The 17,818-nt window shown below is 57.7% G+C and overlaps 6 protein-coding genes across 6 annotated transcripts; 4 read left to right on the top strand and 2 right to left on the bottom strand.

The window, feature by feature from the left end:
- Positions 1-386: 386 nt before the first annotated feature.
- J7T54_001672 (uncharacterized protein) lies at positions 387-938 on the top strand (the record flags this gene model as incomplete). The annotated part of the gene is made up of 2 exons (XM_051503693.1): positions 387-610; positions 659-938. The coding sequence occupies 2 exons, from the start codon at positions 387-389 to the stop codon at positions 936-938; spliced, it is 504 nt and encodes a 167-aa protein (XP_051364652.1).
- A 104-nt stretch (positions 939-1,042) lies between these two features.
- J7T54_001671 (uncharacterized protein) lies at positions 1,043-2,742 on the bottom strand (the record flags this gene model as incomplete). The annotated part of the gene is made up of 3 exons (XM_051503692.1): positions 1,043-1,741; positions 1,794-2,603; positions 2,683-2,742. The coding sequence occupies 3 exons, from the start codon at positions 2,740-2,742 to the stop codon at positions 1,043-1,045; spliced, it is 1,569 nt and encodes a 522-aa protein (XP_051364651.1).
- Positions 2,743-3,697: 955 nt separating this feature from the next.
- J7T54_001670 (uncharacterized protein) lies at positions 3,698-4,318 on the top strand (the record flags this gene model as incomplete). The annotated part of the gene is made up of 1 exon (XM_051503691.1): positions 3,698-4,318. One exon carries the CDS (start codon positions 3,698-3,700, stop codon positions 4,316-4,318), a length of 621 nt encoding a protein of 206 aa, XP_051364650.1.
- Positions 4,319-4,648: 330 nt separating this feature from the next.
- Positions 4,649-8,190, bottom strand: J7T54_001669 (uncharacterized protein; the record flags this gene model as incomplete). Its single annotated transcript, XM_051503690.1, has 2 exons — positions 4,649-5,609; positions 5,663-8,190. The coding sequence occupies 2 exons, from the start codon at positions 8,188-8,190 to the stop codon at positions 4,649-4,651; spliced, it is 3,489 nt and encodes a 1,162-aa protein (XP_051364649.1).
- A 3,999-nt stretch (positions 8,191-12,189) lies between these two features.
- Positions 12,190-14,833, top strand: J7T54_001668 (uncharacterized protein; the record flags this gene model as incomplete). The annotated part of the gene is made up of 4 exons (XM_051503689.1): positions 12,190-13,305; positions 13,364-13,499; positions 13,547-13,884; positions 13,946-14,833. 4 exons carry the CDS (start codon positions 12,190-12,192, stop codon positions 14,831-14,833), a joined length of 2,478 nt encoding a protein of 825 aa, XP_051364648.1.
- A 192-nt stretch (positions 14,834-15,025) lies between these two features.
- Positions 15,026-17,423, top strand: J7T54_001667 (Delta-1-pyrroline-5-carboxylate dehydrogenase-like protein; the record flags this gene model as incomplete). Its single annotated transcript, XM_051503688.1, has 5 exons — positions 15,026-15,056; positions 15,115-15,150; positions 15,322-15,367; positions 15,589-15,760; positions 15,822-17,423. The coding sequence occupies 5 exons, from the start codon at positions 15,026-15,028 to the stop codon at positions 17,421-17,423; spliced, it is 1,887 nt and encodes a 628-aa protein (XP_051364647.1).
- Positions 17,424-17,818: the final 395 nt, after the last annotated feature.

The following is a 17,818-nucleotide window of genomic DNA, read 5'->3' as shown; positions in this document are numbered from 1 at the left end:
CCATCAAGCGTTGGTATCGTTGCCCCTCTCTCTCCATGGAGATGGGGCATGGTACCGCGAGGTGCCCTGGGCAAGGCAGGCGTCGTGACCTTGGCTCGTCGCTCGACACCTTGTCACTGTGCAAACATGAAGGAGGCTTGTGTATCGCTGAATGAGACCACATAACAGCTCTGAACGAGGACCAAAGGTGGCCAACAAGTGAAAAGATCTGTGAATCACACTGGGGCCCCATTGCGTGATGACCACAATGCCACTGGGTAAAGATGCGTCGAACTCCATCAACCCTCTATCTCTCTCCACCTCTCTCTCTCATGCCACGCCCTGAACTTGGAACGAAAGACCACTCTCTCCCCCATTCTCAGACATACGGCAGAGATCGAACAATCATGGGCTGCACTACGTTCAGCCCACCCTCTCTGCCATCCGCTATCGTGCGGATTCTCAACGAGCCTGTGCTGCCCCCTGAGATCGGGCACCAACACACGTATGCGACGTTCGATCCAGAGAGGTCCTCAACGCTCTGTAACACGGACATATGGGAGTGCGGCGATGAGGAAAAGAACAGCGGCCTGAATACGGTCATCTCGGATGGACTCATCTGGACCGAAGAGTATGTCTCCAGTGTGAATTCACGCTGAATAGAGGCTGACATGTGCAGCGCTGGCCGCCAGAGCACAGTGACCAGCACTGTCTACGAGCCATGGGATGCCTTGCCCTCGGAGTGCTCGTGCCCAATAGTGCTGTCCACCCTCACAGTGACCAGGACCGAAACAGAGACAGAGACACCAGCCAGTACCCCGACGGGGGTTGAGCAGCCAGACGCAGATAGCAGTGGTTCGACAACGGCTCCCATCCCAGGAGTCGCCTCTTTCATAGGTGCCGCGGTCAGGTCGGTGAGAGGCATGTGGCTCGGTGCTTGGATGGGGTTCTGTCGCTAGAGCATGCTGGTCTTCCTTGTTCCGTTGCGGCAACATAGCAGCTAAGCAACGTAGCCATTGTCGCGTTTCCCTCTCACGAATCCCATCATGCAACACTTCCATGTTTAGACACTGCCCCGTTCCGGATCTGACTTTGGATAAACCTCCAGGGCCTGTCTGATGCCGAGCTCCCTGCCCACGTACAAGAGCAACCGCCCGGCCGAGGCCGTCTGCTCCCATGTGGTCGACTGCGTGATGTAGACGGCCGTCAGGGGCCAGACGAGCCGCAGCGCCTCAAACAGGGTCTTGGGCGAGTGGTCCTGGGTCCGGAGGTCGCGGCCAAAGTGCTCGGACGCAAAGTCGACAATCTCCCGCGCCGAGCTCCTCACGCGCCCGAGGCAGTAGTTCCTCTCTGTCTCCAGTTGGGTCAAGGGAATGGGGCACAGTGGGTAATGGGTCACCAAGTTGACGAGCTGCTGCGCAATGTGGTATCCCTTGACCAGGGTGGCGCAGTACATGTTTCGCCAGTAGGACCCGAGAACGTCGCCCGCGGCTTGTACTTCAGGCGTAGCAAAGCTGACGTTCGCTTCATGCTCGGCCGCCGTCAGCCCGCCCATGAGGGAGACGTATTCGCGCGCGGCAGTCTCCTTGTCGTCGGCTTGCACCAGCGCAAACATGCGGGACTGTATCGTGGCGACCTTCGCCATCAGCATGGACGCTATGAGGGCAAGCCGCTCGTCCTCGGATATGACGTGGCCCATAGATTCCAGCCAGGATTCCGACTCGGGGTGTGAGCTTGTGGTGCTGATCAGGCATCCGACTTGCTGTGATTGTCAGCGACGTTGGTGTGAGGGGCAGACAGACGCGTCGCCATACCACAAGGTTGAAACCAGTCCAGAAAGCCGCTCGGCTGCAGTCTGACCGTAAGTGTTCGATTCCCCGACTTTTCATAATGGTGTAGAGTCCTTGAAGGTGGGTAGTCCAGTTACTCTGGAACGGATCCCGACCCAGAGATCCTATGAGGATCTCGTAGTTGGCCAGGATCCAGACGGTCGCGAGGACGTCGTCACGGAAGACGCCATCGGGATGGTTCAGAGCCTGAGCGACAGCACTGATCGTCTTGCCCATGTAGGCCCCCAACTCCCGCCTGTTCTCGTCTAGGGTCTCGTTGTGGATGGCCGTGGGGAAGCGGAGGTTGATCACATATGTTCTTGTGAAGAGATGCGCAGCCCAAACAAGAGGGCCTTCTGTTGGGTAGCAACTGAGCATTCTGCTCAAAAATCCCATGGTCGAATAGACATTGAGCAAGATGGGAATGGAGTGGTTGGTCCAGTGCTCATTAATGGTCCGGGCCATGGGCATCTGGACTTGGAAGGTGCCAAAAGCACCGTCACCGCCAGCGAGAGGTACGAGCTCAGTCGAGCCAGTCGCCATGTGGCTGGGGTCGAGGCCCGTATCCAAATTCATGGTGGATGGCGAAGAGAAGCTGCTGGATGAGGTGTATCCAGATGCAGATGAAGATGCCGTAAGATTCTGACCTGAAAGGAGTTGCTGTGTGCGCTTGTTACGCTTCTTGGTGTTGGCTGGGTTGGCGTCACGGAACAGGAGATCTTGCTGGTTCCGGTACCCAGGGCACTCTGCGCCGTATTTGATGCACCGCTGGCATTGCGGTCTGCCGAGGTCGCACTTTGTGAGGCTGTCAGTTGCCTGCGTCGCCACAGGAGAGATTGGAGGCGGGAAGAGGGCTGGGTGGAGGGTCTCACACCTTGACGCGGCGTTTGCGGCACAAGTGACAGTCCCTGCTCGGCTTGCCCGTGTTCGGCATGATGTCTGGTCGGATTGTCGGGCTCGCTCACATTCTCCTTAACCTGATGAGCTGACCTGGTGCTTGTCAGCACGATTTCAATGAGTGACGATAGATGAAGAAAGGAGTGGAAGGTGCTCGCGTTTACGTGGTGAATGAATTCCAGTGTCGACGTAAGCTTGCCCCATAATTCAAATGACCCAAAACGGCTTAGCTTCATGTCCTCTCGTCCGTGTAAGTCGGAGGCGCAGCGTCTTCTGTTGGGTGCTCTTGTATGCAAAAGACAAGAATGAGTCAGACCAACAAGTGGATAATCAAAAGGCAAGAATCATCTGGGCACATGGTGCTATCTGCGCCGTCAAGGGCCTGGCAGATACTTCTGTGTTGAGAAAGTTGCCTTGCACGGCTGGCTGGTTGTCCTGAGTGCTCTCGCTACAACCAACTCAGTCATCAAGACACCTGGTCAAGCTCTGATATCTTCATCCCGACACGTCTCTTTCTGTGCATATAAAAAAGCGCTCATGTGTTCTCGCTACTCTGCACTTCAAGATGCTTCACCTTACTGCCTGAAACCTGTCCCTTGGGACCATCTCACACCGTCCACAGACAAGCAGTCACCATCCAGCGATGGATGACTCTTCATCGGCAGCAACGCGAGCGTTACAGTGCAATGTGAATGAACTCGCCCTCCCATCACTCGTTCCCGCGTTTTGGCTGCACGAAGCGGGCTTTATCGCAGATATTGGTGAGCCTCGCCGCGCCATTGCCTTCCCAATTTGGCCTCCTCCCACCCTTCCATTGGCTCATCCAGATCACACACCAAAAACCCCGCTTCGCTCTCACATAGACAGGCAAGCCTGGCTCAAATCCTTTCCCACCCAGCCCCAGGGCTATAGATTGCCTAGTTTCTCTTTTCCCTGTAATCCTCGGCTGTTCTTCCTCAAGCATCACCATTTCGAACCAAAATTTTCGCCCAATGGCCCACTACTCGCAGAGAGACGACCTCTTCCCCATGGCTGGCTCTTGTCCCTGCCGCCGCACAACCTTCACCATCCACCTCGCCCCTCTTCTCGTGCACGCCTGCTACTGCCAGGCATGCCAGCGCCAGACGGGGAGTATCATGGCCCTCAATGCGATCATCGAGACATCTGCTCTGCAGGCGCAGCACGCCGCCCCAACGACACCACCAGGATACCTCGAGCCCTTTGCAAAGAGCACCGGCGCAGACCAGCCACAAGAGGTCATGGGCCTGAAGAAGGTCTGTGTGCCGAGCACGTCTGGCGCGGGGACGACACTGGTGGGATGCCCGGTCTGTGGCACGACGATATATTCCCACTATGCAGATGCTGGACGCTATCTCGCGTACGTACGTGTCGGCCTCTTGGAGCGCGCCGGCAACATCACGCCGGATGTGCACATCTTCACAGCAGAGAAGGCATCCTTTGTGGACATTGCCGATGGCAAGCCACAGTACAAGGCGTACTACGCTGACAGGGGTGAAATGTACAGGGAGGGGGTGAAGGACAGAATCGAGGCGCTGGGCGTCATGGTGAGCAAGTACAAGAGGGAGATGATGGCATTGTCACAGCCTCAATGATACCACGGCAAAGTACAATTGTGGGAAGCAATGATGTCAGAAACGGAGGGAAAAAAAAGAGGGTAATTCTCTTGTTCAGTTGTTGTAGGCATGCGCCTATTAAGTATCCCATTTCCACTCGTACATTGCCGTCAAATGAATGGATCGTGTAATGCACCACGCCGTAGAAGCAAAAAAGGGTCCGCTTCCCAACATCTTCCTCGAGGCCACGGCAAATTGTAGAAACCAGTGTGGACTTGTGTCCGGGTATCACTCAAGCAGTCGATGAGCAGTACCAAAGTGACATGCAAGGCAGGCTAGGCTCGCTGCTCACCACGTGCCGCGCGGCCTCTAGCAGCCCGGCTTGCGGAAGCTCTCCACCCCCAGCAGAGGCACCTCAACTTGCGCTATTCCTGGGACGCCCTCGTCCCGGCGGCGGTCGGCAAAGTTGTTGCATTCCCATATAACCTGGCCCCACTCCGCGAGGGCTCGGCCGGTGTACACGGCGTTGTTGACGTACAAGCCTGCCGGCTTCACTGGTTCCGTGATCGGCTCGGCAACCAATTCCTGTGCTTCATCCACAGACACCTCAGCCGACTCCGTGGCAGCTGCCTCGGGTGGGCCAGAGTCTCCGTCGTCCTTGTGCGCCATGGCCTCCTTGACAAGGGGAGCTGGCCGATTGTCGACCTTGTCCGTGCCGCCAGCCAACGCTCGTAAGCTGACAACAGCCTGTGCTGGGGCAGGCAGGCGTGGTCGAGTGAGGACGCGGTCGCGCGGGGGCATGCTGGGCTGGTGCCACGCCAAGAAAAACTTGAAGATATATTTTGATTCTTCATAGGTGGGTGACGAACACGAAGAGTCCGAATCGCTGGATCCGATCGAGGTCGAAATCTTCGAGGGTGCATTCGCGTGGCGCGCCTCGGCCGTCTCCCGACGCGCATTAATAAACTCCTCGTCCCACGAGGACCTGCGGTCGTGGCCTTTTGATGGATTCGATCCCGCCAAGGACATGATCTTGCCGAGTAGGGACCCCTTCTTCTTCGCCTCAGGCTTTGCGGCCGCGCCTTCGCCAATCTCGTCGGCACTGACCACGTCAAGGCCCGTAGCCTTGGAGAAGGAGTCAAAGTTAGCAAACAGGCCCGGCTGCGGCTGGCTGACTTCCTGGCGGATGATCATAAACTTCTTTCCCGGTGTCGGTACAGTCGGCGCTGTGGAGGGTGGGCAGCGCCCAGCTTCCTCCGCACTCTGCTTTAAGTGCAAGTAATGGGACCAGGCGGTTTTTAAGCGTGCCGAGACGACGGTGTAGATATTTCTGACGGTTGTTAGGCCACGATCAGATTCAGAAAGGGCGAGAGAAAAACTCACGTGTCTACCGCGTCGGCGTCCCCGACACACCGACAGATCCGCCAACACAGCAAGCGGTGGTAGTATGAGCGCACCATGGGACACCAGTGGTTGAAGAAAGAATCAAACACCTCCTCCGTCAGAAGCCAGTCTAGGCAGACTGAAGCTTTGCGGGTCTGGTCTTTGACGATGATTGGCCAGACTGTGTAGATGAAGGACAATACGCGCACCTCGGACATGGTGTTCATGGACCGCATGGCCCTCTTGAACACGTCCATCCAGAACGGCCAGTCAATGTACGATTTGCTGCCGGACATGGGGTCCTCGTAGTCGTCGTATATGGCCAGTGCTTCTTCCAAAAAGTCGCACATCGTGAAGCAAGCTGCCGTGTCAAACTGCGACGTCTTCATCACAGCCGCCTTGATGATGGCAGCGCATGTCTCTGCAAAAGTATGCCGCGCGCCAGCAAAGCCTGGCAGGGCGTTCGACATGAAATCCTTGAGCAGGATAATCACATTATTCTCGCTCATGCCCTTCATGAGGTTGGCCGGCGGTAGTGTCATGGCCATGGCCGAAGCATCGGCACCGGGCATGGGATCCATCATGTGCAAGCCCGAGTCCATAGCTGCTTGACGGTGAATCGTATCGTCAATAATGGACAGTAGCTGGGCGTGTACTAGGGCGAATCCAGGAGCGCGCGCCTTCTCGACGAGTGGCAGTTTGGATGGCAGAAAGTCGTCCGTCAAGGCATGGAATTCCTTGTAAAACACGAACAGAAGGTCAGACTCCCGACCCTTCCACCTCGATACCCACGGCCCCATCCATTGAACTCGCGAAATTACCATTGGCATGTTCGGGATGCGCTTGAGTGTGTTCCACATGGATTTCGGTGACGTCCAGCTGAGAGAAGCCAGCTGGGGAGGGAACATGGCCACAGTGTCGCCCCCTTCGCCCTTGTAGCGCCTCGGCAATCCCATTGCATCCGCCGCTCGCCGGATGAGCCCGGGGCCTATGCCCCAAAGACGGACCAGGATATCTGCCACACCAGGCACAAAGAAGAAGGCGTAGGCGCAGGTCGCACCAGCAAAGGTCACCAGAGCCTGTGGCGAGTGTCTCGCGGCCATCTTCTCCACCACGAATCCCATCTGCCTGGCGAGGTTGGTGATGAACATCGTCCTCACGTTGTGTTCCGCAGATTCAACCAAAAAAACAGTAGAGTGATCGGAGTCAGTTGCCTCTGTCGTCTCTGCACTTCGTTCTGACCTCTGACGCTCCCACACGGCTCGGTCGGCAAGGGGCAGGAAGTACGGCGTGGTTTGCCTCCACTCAGGACGCACCATAATCGTGGTCAAAGTGTCGAACACAACGTGTCGATCGATTCCTGGCACCGACCCCATGCCTACGCCGTCCATGAGACCGAGAAGTCCATTCCACCACTTGTCCAGGATGACAGCGCGTCGATCGATATCTTCCGGGGAAAGCTTCTTGTTGGATGCATGCCCCATTGTGCTGCGGAGAAAAGGCAAGACGAGTGTTTGCAACTGAGCAACTCGCTGCGACGTCGACTTTGCAGTAAACCCCTTGAATTCCACCTCCAGGTTCTTGAACGACGACCAGAGAGGATCTCGATCAGGCTTGGGCAGCGGTGGCATTTCGGCAGACGAGTCGTCGGTCACGGTAGGGGCTTGAGACAGTTGATCATCCGTAGTCGTCGAGGCACTGGGTCCTAGACTGCTGACAGACGAGGTACAGCTATTGTCGAGCTCGGCGATGGCGTTGAACACTTTCGGCTTCGATTTCATCTTGCTAAAGTAGGAGCTCGCCCGGTTAAGCGCCTTGGATGGTCGGGTTGGCTCGGATGGGCGGTTCTTGACCAGGTGAGCCCGTGTCTCTGCTGCTGTCTCAGATGGAGAGCGGGCCGCCAATTTGGGAACGTCCTCCATATCTTTGTCTTGCTTGTCCTTGGCCGTGTTTGGCCGACGCTTTGGTGAGGGTGAGGGTGAGGATGACAACCAGGACCTCTTTGCAAAGTTGACGAGGCTATCCTGGACGGCCGTGGTCTTGCCCGAGACGGAGCTGAAGCGCTTCTCGCTCACCCCCTCCTCGCCCACGGATGTGGCGGGTCGCTGCTGCTGCTCTATGTCGGCCGGCTCTTTCACGGGAGCCTTTGCCGTTGTGGGGAACCAGGAGCGCGGCCTCTCCATCAGTGAGCCTGCTCGAGAGCGTCGGAGGGCGGGCGGTTGTGCAGTCTGGGGATCGCTGTCGGCTGGCTGGCTTCTGGGCGCGGCGGGACGCCACGATGGAGCACCGGGTTGGCTCGCGGGCCTGGAGGCATCGCTGAGAAAGAATGATGTGTCGAGCTTGAAATCGTTGTCGAAGTTGGGCACTTCGTAGGGTCGGTCGTCTTCTTGATCCGTCGCTCGTGAACTTTGGCAGGAGGTATCAAAGGAGAAACTGGACATGGACATGAGCTCAGGCGTCGAGTGAGACCTGGGGAGGCCGTTCGAGGACTCGACTGCCGGTGCCATGAATACTGTAGAACCGCTCATCGCATCGGCCTGCTAGAAGGAAAGAAGACGAGGAGTAGAACAGTCAAACGACGCTTGGTCGAGTGGGAGGATGGGCGTCTCGCCTACTCAACCATGGCTATGGATGGGCTGATCTCTGGCCGGCAGAGTATTCAGAGCGCAGGGCAGGGGGTAAGGTGAGGTAAGGTTAAGTAAGATGATGTAGGGAAAGCAAGATGTGCTGGACAAGCGACCAAGACAAAAACGCGCAGATGTGAAATAAGGAACAAGATGTTAGAAGACAAGCTCACAACAATTCTGAGCGCGACCGCCTGGAGGTTTGAGGTTCGGTTAAGGGAGGGTCCAGTCCACTTGCAATTGCCAATCGCCATGGATGCGAGAAATGGGAGAAATGCTCGACGTCTGACTTATTTTGGCCGAGGGTCCACCGAGCTCCTCGCTAACTTGGCGGGCTGGGCGCTGTGGCTTCACTAGCTTGCCACAGCGCCAGGCACCCAGCGCCCCAGCCGTTGCGCGCTGTCCGGCCTGAGTGGCAGCCAGTGCGCCTACTCACACCCGCTACTCCGTAATGAGGTCCCTGAGGTACCGCCCACGAACAACGACGCACGCCAAGTCCCCGATGGCGACACTTGTTGATGTTGGCCACAAAAATGCAGATAGCATCCCTCACGATGGAGTCAGCGAGAATGCATCGATCATCATCATCATCATCCACGGCCAGAGGTCAGTCTAACTACGCAGCACCGCAAAGCCATTGCGTTTGTTGTCATCGAGATGCCACAAATTCCAGCGTCCGTTTTGACACCTCACTGCCATGAGACATCTGAACCAACAATTCCCGGCACATGCCCTAATGAAAGTAGCCGTCGATGGCAAGACAGAAAAGAATGAGACGGGCCCTCCGGAGATTGAGGAGCGACCGCGCTACGCATTGACGTCGTGCGGCCCCAGTCCGCAGGTCAGCGGAGTAAATTGTGGCCATCTTCAGCTGCTCTCAATCTCCCCTCGTAACGAGGCTGTGATGGGCACTGTCTCACCAAAGTCATTGGACGTCTCCCCCACCCAGGGCGACAAAAGTCAGCATCATAGGACCTCTTTGCCGCCGAGTGCAGCACAGGAACACCACCACCTCCCGTCGTCGCCGGTGTGCGTGGACCCTGAGTAAAAAGTTGTCATCAGACATGATAGATCGGGAGAATGGCCGCCTGCCAAGACAACTCCTCAGGGCACCCACCCCTGGTCCGATGATTCGGCACGGGTTTGGGACAGGACGACGACGTTGTGTTCCCAATTATGACGTTCATGTTCATATCATACGGATACTTCATAGCTTCATTGAATGAAAAGCAGAGCCATGCATGATGGACCTTGGCCGCTCGCTGCGTCCTGCCCTCCTGCTGAGGGGCGAAACCAAGCAGGAACCGAGACCGCATGAAGAACGAAATGGCGGGATCCCCTTGATAGAGTGGGAGGATCACGACAAGCATCACTTCTGTCCCGCTCAATGTCGGCAGAAACGAACCGTCAGCTTTTAAGAATGCACGGTCCAAGCAGTAGCGCCTTTCGAAAAGAAGTGCTCGCTCCTTTTCTCTCAAGAGACGTAATTGACAACCCATCTCAGATTGAACTGCTGCTCCCTCCCGAATCCCGTTCGTGGGTGACTGAACTCGAGGTTCCCAGTAATTATGCAGGGCACCCTAATACCACACCACGAGCTGGCAAAGCAGCGCCATGTCTCGGGTTGTGAGCCTTCCCGCACTCCCAACTCCCAAGTACCAACCTAATCCCATGGCAAGCCTTGTTAATATCAAAAAGTCCCGGCTCATAAGTAATAATGTAAAGACTGGTAAAGTGGCGAATGTCTGCCGTCAAAGCGCCAGCGTACGCACCACGTCGCCTAGGTCCTCCCCCTAAGATCAACACGACCCCCGACAGTGGAAGCAGGGAACATGCTGTCATGGCCGCAGATCATCAGCCATCGATCCATTCTCCTTTCTCGGGCTGGTGTTTGTGTCCACGAAGGAGGATGCGCTCTTTGCCTCTTTTTGATCCAGCTTGGCGCCGCGGTCTTGGAAGCGCCTGTCCCCTGGAGATACGAGCTCGTGTGACTCAAGACTGCGGTAGGGCCTCCTCGGGTGATACTGGCCATGACGACAAAAATGGCTCGGATGGAACGTGTCGACATACATCATCCCCAGCAAGCAACGAGGTCTCAGTGAAGGGACATGTCACCCTCGATTCATGCACCAATAGCCGTGGGAACGAGGCCGAGGTGTTTGGTAATAGGAGGGCAGACGAAATAATTGTTCTTGGCACGATAGAAAAATCCTTCAGCAAGAATGGCACTGAGAAGAAGCCCATTGCTGTACACACTGATGCCGTTTTGTTTTTCAAATATTGGGTCTACGATCAACACGCAACTTACCACCAGCTTGCCTGAGCATGCTGAATCATTCCAGGGATCGCGGTGATGCGATGGCCCCCTTTTCAGCTGCCGAATTGAAGCTGCGCATTCCGAACAGGGCCTAAACGACCTTTAAGCGGATGAAATCGAGTAGATTGAGACAGGTCCCGTCAGACTGGACGCGAGCTGTCCATCAGTCGCTACCGTTGTGGCTGGGAGAAGTGACTGAGGAGGGATTGGAGGTGGTGGTTGTGACTGGCATTTTGCAGCGAACAAATTTTGACTTGGTCGAGCTGGTGGGGCCAGTTGCTGACATAATCCTTTGGCATGCGCCCCACATGAATGCAAGCGAGCCTCTACTGATTTGGGCAAGCTGGCAGTTGCCAATGAAGTGAATGAACACAATGATTGTCAATTGATGCCACAAGGCTCCCTGCCTGTCTGTCCGAGGCGTGGGTGAATCGCCTGACTGACCGGCCTACTCATTGACAAAAATGCCAAACGAAACGGCCCGAGCACGCGTCTCTTTGAAAATGAAGCAGAGAGGAGCGAGTCAAGCTCGCATGGTGCTCATTTGTTTGGCCCGCCGCAATCTCAGCCTGAGAAACGTGGGCGAAGGTGTGGCTGGGCATTTGTATCCATGTGCAGTGTCGAATTGTGCCACTGTTTCCAAAGCCTCTTCAATCATATCGAATTTCAATAAGCACCATCCCTTCACAGTCTGCATTTGTTAGTACAGTAGCCTCGGCTTTAATGCTATTGCCCGGATCTCGTACGTGTGCGCGGGCACGGGAACTGGCGGGGACCCAATGAGGTCATTTGCGATGCGCTGCGTTTAGCTTCGCCTTTAACGCTAAGGGCTGAAGGTAATGACTTGGTAAACTTACTCAGGTGGCTACGAAGAGACATGGGAGGACTCAAAGTGGACAAGGAACTTGCCGGTCAATACAATGGTGGCGGGATAAATGTCTGGTGCCCAAGGCCTGCAGCATCGCCGAAAACGCATGCACCCAGCTGTACGCATCGAGGCCTATTACATCACCAAGGGGCCCTCGGTGTTCGAGACAGCTCAATGCCTGCCTTAATTAAAGCTATCATCCCAGCCAAATCATGCGGGTTTTGTGGAATAACGTTTGTGGTGTAACTCCACTGACTACAAGGCTGAACTCTAACAGTAACGATGTCTGGAACCCCTCAGGGGCTCGGCCATGAGATGCTTCGTTTCTATGACACCGGGACTTTGGAGTACACCACGGTCGCGACGCAACGTGTTAGTGACCTTAGCAACGACTGCGCTTTAGCTGCGCTAGATGCGGTAGCAGGCTAGCAGCACAACCATATCGGCCGTCGATGATCGATCTGCCATCCCTGCTCGACGCCAAGCCCATAGCCTAGCTGTTACTGGTACAACCACGAGCTGCAGCTCGACAACAAGGAAAGTACGGTCCAGACAATGCAAGTTGCCCACTCCCGAGATCTTGCATTCTCCGACGTAATAATTAATCCTCGATACGCGGAGCCCAACCTCATCCCACCTCTGCCGGTCCTTCCCCCCAAGTCTGGTCTTTGGCTTCCCTTCTGATCTCCCCCTGGCCGTTCAGAGTTCCCCCTCCAACATGGCAGACCGCGAACGATCCAGAAGCCCCCAGCCTCCGGGCTCGAGCGACGGCCGCGCGCCCAACCCCTATGCCTCCGCGAGCAAGTGGCGTCACCAAGAGTCATCCGCCTTTGCCAAACACGCCGCCCAGCACGCCCAGCACGCCCAGCACGCCCAGCAGGCGGCCGATGCGCGCGAAGATGCTGCCGCTGGTCGCACAAGCGAGCTGGCTGACTTTATCAACAAGTCCTCCCGCGTCGAGCCACCCGCCGACCGCCCCGTCACCGCCGGTGGGGGCTACAAGCCGATTCTCGAGGCCGCCGGACATGCCAAGGATGGCGCAGAGCCCGAACGAGACGCCGAGGACGGTCGCGGTGAGCCCAGCGACGGCAGGGAGATTGTCTGCGGTCCTCTGCTCAACTACCGCCGCATGGAGCGCGGACGATGGTACGGGAGCGTCCTGATCGTCATCAAGGGCGGCGGTCCGGACGTCCTCTTCAAGCCGTCCCTCGTGATGCGACGAGTAGGCGCTGCCGGAGGACTCCCTGCAGTGGACGGACAGGCCAATGGCGGCGGCGAGGTTGGCGGCGAGAATGGCGACATGCGCTTCGAGTCCCAGCGTCTCTACTCGGACGCGCGCAACACCTTCTGGGCCTTTGATATCGACGCGCCCATTGAGGCGACCGAGGTCCAATACGAATACTCTGTGCCCGACATGCGCTTCAGCAGCCAACACAAGCCGCGTACCAACAACTTCTTCATCCCTGCCGAGGACGAGTCGATGCGCATCATGTTCCACTCGTGCAACGGGTTCAGCGTCGGCACGGACGAGGACGCCTGGAGCGGCGCTGCCCTGTGGAACGACGTGATCCGCAAGCACCAGGCTAGGCCGTACCATGTCATGCTTGGCGGAGGCGACCAGATCTACAACGACGGCATCCGCGTCGAAGGCCCGCTGTATCCATGGGCCAATATCGGGAATCCCCAGAAGCGCAGAGACTTTCCTTTTCCGGAGAAGCTCCGCGCCGAGTGCGACGACTACTATCTCAAGAACTACATCCGATGGTACAACACGGAGCCGTTCTCTTCGGTCAACGGACAGATCGCCCAGGTGAACATTTGGGACGACCACGATGTAAGTCACCACCCCTCCACGGTCAAGGACAACCAAGAGGAAGCCCCTGACCTCCTAGATCATCGATGGCTTCGGCTCGTACACGGATCACTTCATGCGCTGTGACGTCTTCCGTGGCATTGGAGGTGTCGCACACAAGTACTACATGCTTTTCCAGCATCACCTGCCGCCGCCCGCCTCGACGTACACCACAGGTGTGCATTGTATGCCCCCGAGAAGGTTCGTCAGCTAACGGGGTCAGATTCCGCCGCTCTTGCCGAGTCGACACAGGGACCGGATCCCAACCAGATGGTCGGCGCCTTTGTCGCCGAGCCGAAGAGCGATCCGTCGTACATTGTGGGCGCAAAGCCTGGACCCTATGTCGCCGAGCATTCGTTCAACATCTTCACGCGACTTGGCGCCCGCATGGCGCTCATGGGTATCGATGCCCGTGTCGAGCGCACGCGCCACCAGATCAACTATCCCGAGACCTACGATCTCATCTTCAAGAGGGTGTACGATGAGCTTCGTGCCGCGGCCGCCTCGGACAAGCCCATCACGCATCTCATTGTACTGCTGGGCATTCCCATTGCATACCCCGTACGTCTGCCCCCCACCCCCGAGTTGTGGTGACGACGCAAGTCCAACTAACGAAGCGCAGCGTTTGACTTGGCTCGAGAACGTGCTGCGCAGCCCCCTCGCGGGCCCTATGAAGCTGATGCACAAGCGCTTCGGCGTGGGTGGCGCCCTCTTCAACCAATTCGACGGCAACTTTGATCTGCTGGACGACCTCGACGACCACTACACCGCCAGGGTACACAAGGCGGAACGCAGCATGCTGATTCACAGGCTGCAGGAGGTCGGTTCCGAGTTCTCGTGCCGCGTCACCATCCTTGGAGGTGACGTCCACCTAGCTGCCCTGGGCCGCTTCTACTCGAACCCCAAGCTCAAGATCCCCGCGGAGCAGGACCACCGCTACATTGCCAATGTCGTCTCGTCGGCCATTGTCAACAAGCCCCCGCCCCAGGCTGTTGCCAACCTGTTGGCCAAGAGGAACAAGATCCACCATCTGGACCACGACACGGATGAGACCCTCCTCGACATGTTCAACAAGGATCCGGGCGACTCGAGCAAGACGTCTGGCTCCAATCGCTGCACCATGCCCAGCCGCAACTTTGCGTCCATTACCGAGAACTCACCCAACAACCAGCCCATGGCCGGCTCGAACGGCGGGACCACCAATGTCAACGGCGCAAGCGAGACGGGCGGCGAGGCTGCTCCCCAGTCATTCATCGGCAAGGACGGGCACTCTGTACTGCACCAAGGCGAAGTCGGCTCTGGCACCAAGCACAAGGCGGCCTCCATCGAGACCCATGGCCGCGGCAACGATGGCAGTCTGGACGTGCGCATCAACATTGAGATTGACCCGTCGAACCGTCAAGGCCTGACGGAGGGGTACGGCCTGAGCATCCCCCTGCTCGCGTATCAGAAGCCTACGACGCCGGCGTCCGCGGCTCCCGCTGGCTCCGTCCACAGCGCAGCACAATAGGCAAGGGTTGGCAGCGTAGATGGGGCCGATTCGAAGCGTGGACTCTTGCGCTCGTTCGAGGCGAGAGACCCGTGACCATGGGAGGCAGGGTCCGTGGAAGACGCGAGAGGCTTTGACACGGAGGGTCTACTGTTTGTTCTTGTGGCTAGGAAGGAAATTGTTTCCACTATATGAGATACCAGATACCACGCGATGGCGGAGGACGAGAGGGTACAGTTCACTTGTTAGTTTTTCAGTGTCATGATGATGGAGAATGCTGTACATGGAAAAAATCTCAAAAGTAGCGGCGAGTCAGCGACTGGAGTTTGTTGAACGGAGTGAGTGATCACGATGCGTTATCATGGGCCCCATATATCGTTTGGGGCACAATGAGAATGAGCGCGCGGTGACCGACCGACCACGACCGGAGCAAGCTCCGATAGCGCTGGCCTGGAGGGAAGCAATTGACCAATCACTGCGCGTCGGGACGCCTTACCGACAATTTTCAGTGCCCGGGCCGACCGACATCTGGGGGAACCTCTCCGTGCTCCGTAGGTACGTACAATACACGTAAGGCACTGGGCAGGCGCCAGGCCGGCACGCTGCAGACGTCACACTGGCTCACCAGGCTGCCCCACCTCTCTCTTATCCATGCCGTGATAAGCCGTCTCGAGCTCGTCCGCCCTTTGCCTCCAGCCTTCTTTTCCCCCTTCCCTTTGACTTGACTTGACTTGACTTGAACCTGACTTGACCTGACCCGACCTCAATCTCTTTAGCCTTGTTGGTTCTGACTACACGGTCAACATCTTCTCCAAAGGATTCCCCATCATGCAGTCCATGGCCTTCAAGAGGGTGGCGGCCACCAGCGTCCGCTCGGTGCAGCAGCGTACCCTGGCCACCGCCTCGCTGGCCGCCTTCAAGACGCCCCAGGTCGCCAACGAGCCCAACGTGAGTCTGCGCAGGATGACAAGAGAATGAGGGAGCACCGGCAGCTAACCTGAAACCACAGCACATCTACGCCAAGGGCAGCCAGCAGCGCTCTGGCCTCTCCGCCGCCATTGAAAAGTACCAAAAGTCCATGCCGTACACCGTGCCCGTGGTCGTGGGTGGATCCGAGGTCACCTCGTCCTCCCTCTCGAAGCAGCTCAACCCGTCTGACCATGGCGAGACCGTGGCCTCCTACCACACTGCCACCAACGCCGACGTGAACAAGGCCATCGACGCCGCCCTCGCCGCCAAGCCCGCCTGGGAGTCGCTGCCCTTTGCCGACCGCGCGGCCGTCTTCCTCAAGGCTGCCGACCTCGTGTCGACCAAGTACCGCTACGAGATCATGGCGGCGACCATGCTCGGCCAGGGCAAGAACGCCTGGCAGGCCGAGATCGACGCCGCGGCCGAGTTGGCCGACTTTTTCCGCTTCAACGTCGCCTACGCCGAGGAGCTCTACGCCCAGCAGCCCCAGCACAACGCCTCGGGCGTCTGGAACAGGCTCGAGTACCGCCCCCTCGAGGGCTTCGTGTACGCCGTCAGCCCTTTCAACTTCACCGCCATTGCCGGTAACCTGCCTGGCGCCCCGGCCCTCATGGGCAACGTCGTCGTCTGGAAGCCTAGCGACTACGCCATCGCATCCAACTGGCTGGTGTACCAGATCCTGCTCGAGGCTGGCCTGCCCAAGGACGTGATCCAGTTCGTCCCCGGCAACCCCGAGGAGATCACAAAGGTCGCCCTCGGCCACAAGGAGTTTGCCGCCCTCCACTACACCGGCAGCACCGCCGTGTTCCGCAAGCTGTACGGCGCCATTGGGCAGGGTGTCGCCGAGGGTCGCTACCGCTCCTACCCTCGCATCGTCGGTGAGACGGGCGGCAAGAACTTCCATCTCGTCCACCCCACTGCAGACATTGACAACGCCGTCATCAACACCGTCCGCGGCGCCTTTGAGTTCCAGGGCCAGAAGTGCAGCGCCACCTCGCGCCTGTACGTCCCCAAGTCCAAGTGGCCCGAGTTCAAGGAGAAGCTCGTCGCCCACATGGAGCCTCTGGCGCAAGGTGCGCCCCAGGACCACAGCAACTTCCTCGGCCCCGTCATCCACGAGGCGTCCTTCAAGAAGCTGTCTGGCGCCATCGACGAGGCCAAGAACGACAAGGAGCTCACGCTCGTGACTGGTGGAAGCTACGACTCCTCCAAGGGCTACTTTGTCAAGCCCACCGTGTACGAGACCACCAACCCCGCCCACAAGTTCCTCAGCACCGAGTTCTTCGGTCCCATCCTGACCACCTACGTCTACGACGACAGCACCCCGCAGGGCTTCGAGAAGGCCATGGAGCTCGTCGACTCGACCTCGGAGTACGGTCTCACCGGCGCCGTGTTCGCCAAGGACCGCGATGTCATCCGTCTCGCCGAGGAGAAGCTCCGCAACGCCGCTGGCAACTTCTACGTCAACTGCAAGAGCACTGGCGCCGTTGTCGGCCAGCAGCCCTTTGGCGGTGCCCGTGCCAGCGGCACCGACGACAAGGCTGGGTCCAGCAACCTCATGACGCGCTTCGTCAACATGCGCGCCATCAAGGAGGAGTTTGTCCCGCTGTCGCAGGTCCCCTACCCCAGCAACGAGGCGTGAGCGCGTTGAAGGCCATGCCAGCGCCAAGTTGGCAATTCCGAACCATGCACTGAGCGTTCCCTAGCAGAACAAGGAAGGAAAGCGACAGGCTCAGCAGACGCTGAAATGATGTAAAGATACCCACAACGATCTGCAGGAATAGAGGGCCTGGGGAATGCGCCTTTCGCACATGGCCGAGCGGGCCATATATTATAGGAGGCTGAAATCTTGGCAGTAGCGGCTCCCGATGCCATTTGGAGATATATAGGATGAATGGTATGGATGCACGACCCCAGTTGATAATGAGCTCCTTATCCCTGCGATAAACACAATGAGAGCCCATGTACCCCGTGACATCCACGTAACTAGGCTGGACCAAGAGATGCCCTATCGCTGCAACGCGCTGTGACAAGAGG

Source organism: Emericellopsis cladophorae (assembly GCF_022114955.1).
Source record: "Emericellopsis cladophorae strain MUM 19.33 chromosome Unknown NODE_6_length_900724_cov_123_231613, whole genome shotgun sequence".
Taxonomy (NCBI): Eukaryota; Fungi; Ascomycota; class Sordariomycetes; order Hypocreales; family Bionectriaceae; genus Emericellopsis; species Emericellopsis cladophorae.
The sequence above is the reverse complement of the archived record's forward strand: the minus strand, read 5'-3'. Positions and strand labels throughout refer to the sequence as shown.